The sequence below is a fragment of the Seriola lalandi genome, unplaced genomic scaffold (assembly GCF_002814215.2).
Source record: "Seriola lalandi dorsalis isolate HSWRI2012SDOR001 ecotype SW California unplaced genomic scaffold, Sedor1 jcf7180002054572, whole genome shotgun sequence".
NCBI lineage: Eukaryota > Metazoa > Chordata > Actinopteri > Carangiformes > Carangidae > Seriola > Seriola lalandi.
The window spans coordinates 342,180-352,047 of record NW_019525125.1 but is presented as its reverse complement, the minus strand read 5'-3'; the positions used below and the strand labels follow the sequence as shown (position 1 = coordinate 352,047).

The 9,868-nt window shown below is 41.0% G+C and overlaps 1 protein-coding gene across 1 annotated transcript; it reads left to right on the top strand.

The window, feature by feature from the left end:
* The first annotated feature begins 1,394 nt into the window (after window positions 1-1,394).
* Window positions 1,395-7,327, top strand: LOC111663043 (coiled-coil domain-containing protein 60). The gene is made up of 5 exons (XM_023417094.2): window positions 1,395-1,758; window positions 3,476-3,616; window positions 4,184-4,330; window positions 4,565-4,754; window positions 6,027-7,327. Exons 2-5 carry the CDS (start codon window positions 3,531-3,533, stop codon window positions 6,186-6,188), a joined length of 585 nt encoding a protein of 194 aa, XP_023272862.2. The 5' UTR covers window positions 1,395-1,758; window positions 3,476-3,530; the 3' UTR covers window positions 6,189-7,327.
* Window positions 7,328-9,868: the final 2,541 nt, after the last annotated feature.

The following is a 9,868-nucleotide window of genomic DNA, read 5'->3' as shown; positions in this document are numbered from 1 at the left end:
AATCCTCAGAGTTATGTCTCAAATCCAGAAATTGGCCACTGGAGATGTGCAGCTCTGCCCACACTACATTGTTTTTCCTGGTAAATGAAGTTGAAAGAGGAGTTCTTTACTTTTGAGAAAAAAAAATAAGTCGTTTTTCAAACTCTTTGATGAAAAGAGGAATTGTAAAACTTTGAATAATTAGGAGATTTATCTTTGCATTTCAATGTCTCCCGCAGTAGTTTTTTTAGCAGATAGTTAATCCGAATCATTCATTTGGGATAATTAAAATAAGAACTGTATTTATTCAATCTAAAGCCAGCCAATTTGCAAAAGTTATTGGCTATTACAGTTTTGGCTGCAGGTTTTTATAGCTGTTCCTCGTGAGGAATCGTGCTATACATTTTGATAAGCGCCTCATCTTCCTGATTTGCCACACTGTGATTAATTTTGTCACAGCTCATAGAGAAGTTGAATCATTTAGGCTGGTATTTAACATTTTAATGAATGCTTTGTACTCTCGGGAAGCTTCATGAAGATTTATTGTGTCATCGCCGTGTGAGACATCTATGTATAAACTACTAGCTGCTGCTTCAGTGGGAGTGCATACTGGGATCAACTTTTCCCAAGTCATTGTCATGGTGTAGTAACAGCATGCGAGCACTAGGGGGTGCTATGAGATAATATATAGAACAACAGACATTTTGACCTCATGGTGTAACTTTTTTTTTGTTGAAATGCATGTGTTGCTGTAATATTTGCACAAGCTCTTATCTGTATTTTTGCACAATTATACCTACTTTTATTTCCATTACATATATTTCTACAAACTCCTTCATATTGCAATTCTACTCATATTCAGAATCTCTTATGCACATTAAACTACAGCTCTGATGAAGGTGCAGGATGACATGGGGCTTGAAGTGATAAATGTATCCAACATTTCACAAGAAAAAATGTAAAAGTTATAGGAAAGTCAGAAGAAAATAATTTTGTGTTATTTTTCATTCCTTCCTTAATAGCCTTGTTAGCCCTGCGGGGTCCTGTCAACACTGATCATGAAATCTTATCAGGCAAAATTTAAAGGCAATCTTTATTAATATGTACAGGGGGATATCCATTGTGCTTTAGATGAAAATAAAAGAAGAGAGAAAGAGGAAGAGAAAATAGTAATAGCATTTCACAACAAGCAAACAGGAAGGCACTCAAACTGTTCACTTACAACCTCAACCTGACCTCAAGCTGTCAGGGAACCAAGTATGAAGTGACCCTCTGCACAGCAGGAATACAAGATGACCTGAGAGGTCAGTAACAGTAACTGTTCCACACTGACAAACACATCATATTGATTTGTATATGGAGGCAGGGTGACACAGAGTAGGTTACAGCTGCACGTGCAGAAGAAGAGTGGAGTGTAGAATTGCCTTTCAACAACAGAGAGATTCTCTGTATGGAGAGAGAGCAGTGATGTTACTCCTGAATGACAGCGTGTAAACTTGAATTGATGTCCTGTTCCAACCCCTGTGCTTATCTTCAACTCCACATCACATGGAAAATAACTTGTTTAGCTTGTGCAAACCACTCTTGTGACAAAAAGTTAAAAAAATTGAAGCAAGGGAAAGTTGTAGATTAATAAAAGCTGCACTGCTGCAAGAGAAGAGGAGTTATAATTAAATGTTTTTTTTTTTTTTTTTAATCTCTAGGTTTCCACACACCGACTCATGTCCGCCAGAGATTCAAGGAGTGCCAAAGCCCCCGAAGCAGCAGTGTGGCAGCCAGGTAGGTTCTGCTAGCCAGTATCAACATTTTACCAGCTCCTTAAGTCGACAGCCTGAACCTGAGTATCAACACTGTAAAAACAGATAACATGAAGATTATAGCCCAGTATCATCACCAGCCTGCTGCCATAAATCCTTAAATTCTAACCCTGATTGCAGTTGCTCCTCCAATTGCGATTCAGGCTTTTGCAAGAACTGGGACAGTAGCAGAGGCTTCATTTCCTGGATCAACAGCAGCTAATCGTAAAGAGGACAAAGGTCCAAACTATCATGGCCAGGACAGTATTGTGTTACCTTGGAATGATTGTGCTTAAAGAGCGAGGGAAAAGAAAGCTGCAGCAGCTAGCTCAGCCTGTATTCTCTCTCGCTCTGTGGTGACAACCTTTCAATTTGTGTCTCTATTTTTAGCCCCCTCCATTTTCATTCCTCCTCTGGCCTATTCACAGCTTTAGTGCCTGTGATTTCAAAGGCTATGTGAGGAATCTTTCTGTCGAGCATTAGTGGAATAGTTGAGTGGATGAGGGACAAAAGGGCACGTGGTAAAACCTTGCCATTGCCGTTTTTCTACTACCTGATATTTACCTTTGCTGTTAAAGGCGTGATCACTTGATTACCACCATTCAGTGACTGATTACATGTGCCAGGTTTTCTCTCAGCCACTAATGCTTTCAGTAATAATGAGTTTGTGTTGAAAAGATCTGCATCAACATTTGACTTTAAAAATTTACTTTAAATAGTTGGTGTGCCAAATTTTATCTATGCTATTCAGTTGTTTTCCATTACATTTCCCTCATGCAGTCAAAGGCATGTAAATAAATGTAAACACAGAAAGCAAATATACAAGTTTACATGGAATATAACAGCACATAACAGTCGTAACAAACAGCACAACAAATCTAACAATTAGCTTTCACACCTTCAAACACAGATGGAGATCTTGGGGTACAAATTTACATAAAACGGAAACAGAAAGAAAACATCACATTTTCAAAGAGAGAACCAACAACATACGGCGCTATTAGAACCAGTCTTATTCAAGACTTCCCCTGAAGAGCAACAAACATAGGCCCCGTTTCACAGAAGCGTCTTGAGGCTAATGTGACTGTAGCCCATAATCTTACACAGGGACTAAGATTAGCTTAGCCTTAAAGTGCTTTTGGGAAACGGAGGCCCAGAGTTTATTCTATATATGAGAGAAATATCTCAGGCGACATACTATAGCATCCAGTCTCAGCTTTAATAGGCAGGATACTTTTAGCCCATTTGACCCATCCCTATTTTAACGGTCTCTTGCATAAACAAGTCTTACTTGTTCAAACTCTGTTCCAGTTTGACAGCACCTGAGTCCAAAACACATCCTTTACCTCAGCAGACAGACGACAGAAGTGGCTCCAAGTGCAAAGGAAAGAGTTTTAGAATATACCAAGTATCCTCTGCGGTGTATGTGTCAGTAACTGCAACAGATTCGATACCAAATGTTAAATATGATGGCTGTCCAAAATGGTTACAGCTCCTACGCTGAGGAGCTCAGCTGATGACTAATTAACTGGAGTCCAGAGTGAACACAACAAAAAAATATGTCACTGCCTTAATTCTTTCATCACATTTACTAAAGAATGAACTTTTTTATTTGACATTTCCAACTTTTCAAAAGCTGAGAGAAAGACATCTTCACGGCAATAAATCTAATCATGATTATTTGTGTTGACTACATCCAGCTGTCCTGCCAAACCCCCGCCAGCCGTCAGCCATGTGATCAGCAGTAAGACCTCCATGCTGCGGAGACTGAGAGCTGCCTTTGACGAGAAGGCTGAGGAGACGGCTCAGAGCTACATCGACACCCTGGAGCTCAAAGCCAGGTCAGGCAACCATCCAGTCCATTTTCCCAGACTGCCACTCACATATCCACGTGATGATTACCAGACTGTGTTTTTCAGAAGCATCATTTATATTAAATTCAATCTTTATTTCCTTTAAACTTTTAAGTACTACTATACGAACTGATATTTGTGCTGTATTTAAAGTGTTACTTAACATTTTGGGAGTTTATGATAGCTTGTAATGTTCTTGCAAATGATGCTCAATTTTGTTTCATCATCCATTCATTCAGTTTCACAGCTGATGGTGCTTAAATTCATCTGACTGCAAAGTCTATCACATGTAATCTTGTCAGAGAGATCTTTATCACAGAGTTTAACCCACTCACTAACTGCTTTACCTTGACTCTGAGGGTGAACGTCCTAAACCTCCTCCTAACTGGTACTACTGGTTACGTAACACGCATGTTTGCTCTGTTATCAGTCTGTGTGTTTAATGTAATGCACATTTAAATACAAGTCAAACACAAGCAGCGTGTAGTAAAAACGTGCTGCATGTCAGCTCCTACATGTTGTTTTTTTTCATTCAGTTTTTCTTCTCCCGTTCAGGGAGCGGTTAGACAGCGGCCTCCGGAGGTATGGAGCTTTGTGTCACATGACCGAATCCCACCACGCTCCTCATCATGTGACCTGCAAGTCCCAAGAGACAGAGGCTCCAAACAGCAACAATAAAAACAATCACAGCAACAATATGTGGTATGCAGCCTGGTGAAGACATTAGCTTGTGTGGAATGTGCAGTGGAGGGGACGACAGGGTTTATTAGGGCGGGGGGGGGCGAGGTCACATTTGTGTTTTCACACATCTGTGAATCTGTGTGCACACGTGTTATACATCTGTATCACTAATGCGTACCATATTCTCATGTGTGGAAGCGTGTTGTTGCCAGTGGATCTGACACCTGTGCTGGCTCGCTCTGTCATCTCTATCAGGCTGTCCACTCTGCTGAGCAGCCTGCCTGTGGAGGTGTGTAAGGAGCGAGCGGTGGGCCGGGTGCTGCAGAAGCTGAGGGGTTTTGCAGAGCAGCAGACGATCAGGGTTCGACCTCACGTCTTCCTGAGGGTGTTGGGGGGTCTTGAGCCGTGGGAGCTCTGTCTGCCCGAGCTGTGTGTGGCCATCCAGGTACACAAAGCTCGTGCTCACACCACATTTCACAAAGTTACAGGAAGCTGGCTCACACTTTTAAATGATCGTCGAGGAACTGCTGCAAAACCGACAACATCCCTCCCGCAGCTTAGACACAGAAAATGAAATGAAATAATAGAATAACATAGTATTTGAGATAGTATTTTTAAAAATTTGCCATTTAGTATTGAAATAGTAAAGTCACATCAATGCCAAAGCCCTTAGAAATATATAGATGTTATCAAAATAAAAGATACACATTTTTTGGAATCACAAAATCAACAGAACACCTTGCAACTTGTCATTTGGTAAAAATTAGTGATAACATTACGCTTTTGGGGAGCTTTTTAAACAGTTTACTCTGTTGCCAATAAATGCCAGGAACAGACAAGTCGACACTGCATGATATAAATGCAAACTAAGTTTACCACTTTATGACGGTTGGTTTCCAAAGATTGCGAGAGGCAACAGTACAAAATATGTGAAGCCCAATTCTTTATTATTGCAGTTGAGTTACAGATTAAAAATTTGGTAGAAATAAAAGAGATTAGATTGTGGGATTTTACTGAACTCCTCTATTCTTCCCTCAAAGTTAAGCCCGACAATAAACTCCTGGTCACTCGTACCAAACCATCAATTAGGGACGAGCCTCGCTCTAAAACCAGCAGACCCCAGACCCTCTGAACACGCCCCTACCGCTCAGAAATGAGGGGCAATACATTCCTGCCAGACTGGAAAGCAGATAAGCAGAGGTGTAATGACAGGGAGCCAACTGATAAATAACACTTGAGGACAGTGAGGATGGCTCGCTGATTTAAAGCGTCAGTGGGGAGCGATGGGCACCGGCAGTTTTCTCTCTGTGTTCTCTCTCTGAACCTCACTGCTGAATCAAACCGACCACAGATGACTTGTTTGGTTTCCATTTCTGGAGCAGTGTGTGTGTGTGTGTGTGTGTGTGTGTGTGTGTGTGGGGGGGGGGGTGTTTAGGATTGCTGGTGTATGAATGTGTTTACGGGAAAGTTGTGGCAGGGTGTGTGGGCTCCAAAGTATACTTTAGTTCAGTTGCCACTACTTATTTTTTTTCACAAAGCCAACATAGAGAAGCTCTTAATTTTCAGTTTTTAATTTACAGTCTTTGTCAAGTACCTCATGTTAAATCAGTTGTATATTTGTGTTTTATTTCTTGCTTTTAATCGTATAAAGTATAATTTCTGTCTGTCTCTGTCTCTGTTTTAATCACCCCTCCTCCCTCTGTATTCCTTCTGTCAGATTGCCATGCAGCATGTGGTCCAGATGCCCCGGGAGGAGTACGAGGTTTGGCTGCGTTCGAGAGTCACTCTGCCCCCGCAGTGCCACCGTGCCGCTCATACGCCAGGTGAACCGCACTCAGCAGGAAGACCTGAAAGGAAAGTCACAGACTGGGACAAATAGATAAAGCGAACACACGCACACGCACAAAGGTTTTAAATTAGTTTGAGGCTGAAATAGCCTTTAAAGTCACTGGGCAAAAAATCATGAGTATAAGTTGAATTTGCTTAGAAAAATCACATGAGAAGTAACAAAAAAAGCTCAACTGAATGTTAGAAGACTTATTATTATTATTATTATTATTATTATTATTATTATGATTATGTGATAGTTGCCTGAAGAAAAGGAATAATTACCTGAAAGGTTCAAGACTTTTTATCTGTGTAAGCCTGTGGTTCACACATGTGCAGGAAGGTATAAACATGGAGATACAGATAAACAACAAGGGGGAAATGGGAAGTAAGACTGGTGCATACCTTTCACTTCTTCCCTTTATCAAGAGAATCTACAGTTATTTGTTACAAAGAGCTACAAAAGGCCTTCCTGGTTTCTTCCCCTGCAGGTCTCCAGTGGAAGCTCACAGGTTACATGTTAGAACTTGGTAGTTCTTCAATCCTATGTGGTAAATTATTCTATGTTTGTCTTTGCTAATCATGCTGACTACTCGCTTCTTCTTTTATTTATTAAAAAAACAAAAACCACTGTAGATGTTCCTGTCACTGTAGACCCACCCCTTCCTCTTTGCAAGGAAAGACCTACTTGACTTAGTGTTCAGCTTTTTAGAACTGGTGAGGTTGAATCACTATGACACATAGTGTTACCTGTCTGTAGAGAGCTGCATTTCTTTGCATGAAAATATCAAAGGCCACTATTTAAAATAACATAAGATATTTTTTGCAAAAGGACAAACCTTAAACGCGACGATACAAACAGTAGGATGATGGATAAACAAGCCAATATACCCACACTCAGTTGTGTTGTTGAACCCAGCTAAACACTAATTTTGACCTTTAACCTTGCTCCGCCTGCTGATGGAGGGGGAAATAAAAGTGCCTGACCCCTGACTCTCCGCCTGCTGGATAACAATAATGAACTTCAGTTCACTTTTTATTGCCGCCGTCAGCATTTTGGTGGAATCGAAAGTGAATGTGTCTGAAATCATTTCTTGAGACTGTGAATGTATGAACCTAATGTGGTTGAGATGTATTTGTGTGGAGTGAAAAATGATGTTTGACAAAGTAATACACAACCAAAAAAACACACCATTTGTGTTGTTTTAACTTCTAGTAACGTCTGGTCCTCCTTATCCATTCATCATGATAAGATGTACTGTATGTTTTTTTCCATGTGAGATGGGGCAGGGCTAAACCGCTCTAGCCTGCGTGTGTGTGTGTGTGTGTGTGTGTGTGTGTGTGTGTGGCTATATGTTTAATGGTTGTGGAGAAGCACAGAGTGAAAGGGGAAAGGTTTCTTGCCGGGAAGAGGAGGGGTGGGATTGGGAAGGGGGAGGCAGCATTGAGCTAGCACACATTTCAGGAATGCCACATAGTCTGGGAGCCGAGCTCAACCCACCCCCACGCTCCCCCTCACTTAAGCTCCAGGCAGGGGGATGGTGGGGTGCAGGGCGGCAGAGGCAGACATGAGGGGGAACAATCATTCTTTCATTTGAACTTCTCACTCAGGTTTTAGAGCTCATGCCTCAGGGCGCAAAGTCTAGACCAAGTAAAGTGGAAGATAGCAAATAGCTAACAAATATAGCAACTTGCACGATTATGCACATAAGTAAGATCTAGCATAAGGTTTAAAGATGAAAATGAGTCTTTGTCGCAGTGAGCATGAACAAACTGGTGTAAATAGAAGTATTGATTAAAATGAAAAGACAGATGTTTAACGGGCGCAGAGGAGTTGTGTTTAAATGACAAAGTTACCAGCCAAAAGTTTAAGGTTTCTTATTACAGTTTTCACTTGCTGGGACCTTTTTAGCCTCAAAATGGAAAGTTACAAACTAATCTAATATAGCTGATCGTGTGAACATCAAAGCAGCACCCCTCCAATTTTCCATAAGATCATGGTTAAAGCAGTGAAAATGTGGGCACCCCCCCCCCAAATTAAACATTTCTGATGTCCAATGTGGTCATTGTCTTACAAACTAGTTCTGACAGAGTATAATCCAGTTCATAGTCCTACACAAACTGTAAAAACAGTGGTGCATTTTCCTCTGTGGGTCTGGGGTGTGAGGAACATAACCCCGATGACATCACTGTGATACCAAATTTATTTTAAACTGTGGCTGTTGAGTCTGAAAGACAGGGTAGGTGTAATGAAAGATCATTTCAAGTTGGATACACAGAGATCTAACCCTATGATCCCTTTGTTTTCTGCTTGTGCGTCTTTGTCATCATGTGTGCTGATTTCATGTGGTGAAACCGCTGTGAATGATGAAAGATGTGAGCAACAACTGGGCGGACACTGAGGCAACTGTGTAGGACCGTTTTTTTTTAAAAAACAGCTGCTATTGCAAGGCCGGTCTGCTGGTGGCACAGCAGAGCGTGGTAGTGACCGTCCCGGATATACTGTGTATCTGGAGTGTGGTTTCACTGTTGAGTCAAGAACCTGCAAACTATTCGGTGATTGTGGATTTGGATTTAGTGTCTTTAAAAGTAAACACGATTTAAAAGTAGAGAGAGAAGAGAGAGAAAAACTGTCAGACTCCAAGGGTTCTTGAATCTACTTTTACTGATCTATAAGAAGATAATGAAGAGCACAAGCAGCAGAAAACACAGAACATTAAAGAGGAGCTAAATGTTGAAGGAGAAGAAATGAAAAGAACAAGATAAAAACAGACTGAGATTAAGAATTAACAATTATATTTTAAGAGAATTTATGGCATCTACTTATCATAATGATGAGTGAAAGTTTAACAGTGGAACAAGCTGAAGCTGTGATCAACACCATCACAGTCGGTAGTAAGAACGATGAAATCATTTCTATTTAAAATGTACCAGAAAATGAGTTTAATAAAAAAAAATTAAAAAAAAGGATTCAGATGAGGGTGAAGTCGTGCCGGTGCCTTGATCTTACAACCTCGTGTTCTCTCGGCCACATCGTATCAGAAGCACTACAACTGAGCCGCCTACAGGAAAATTCAATATTTACTCTCCAGTTCACCAGCAGCAGCTTCAACATTGCTCGTGTAGAGAGGAAGTGTTTGCTTAATGCTGAAAAGTTGTGCAACCAGAAGCGGAGTCTTGAAATTATTACATAAACAAGCTGAGTTGTAGTGGAATCAAACTTCAAACTGGGACATTAGGGGTTGTGAAATACAGGGCGATTTTGCAATACTGCTCCTGCAGCTTCATGGTGGAAAATATGACATTAAACTTGTATTTTAGTTGTGAGGTGATAGTGATCTGCCTGAAATATCAAATGTAAAAACCATAATAGCTACATGACATGTTTTTATCAGTTCCTTTGTGTCTTCCTGCTCCGGCATGTTCCCTCATTTAGCCCTTTGTCCTGCTGATAAATTCCCCGCAGCTGGCTCTTTGCACATGTAGATACTCTCTTATCACTGCTCAAACAGCTAAAGGGCACCTACACCGTTCTCAAAGTCACGCTCACACTTAAAATTTCCAGTCGATTACTTTTTTTTTTTTTTCTCCACAGGTCTGCTGGGGCAAAAACTAACGTTTATGTCACGGTGACAAATGTCACTTAATCCCAAGTTCAAAGTGACTTCACACACGGCCGCACAGGCTGGACTAAAGGCTGTCCTCACCGCCGACCAAAATAGCTGCATAGCG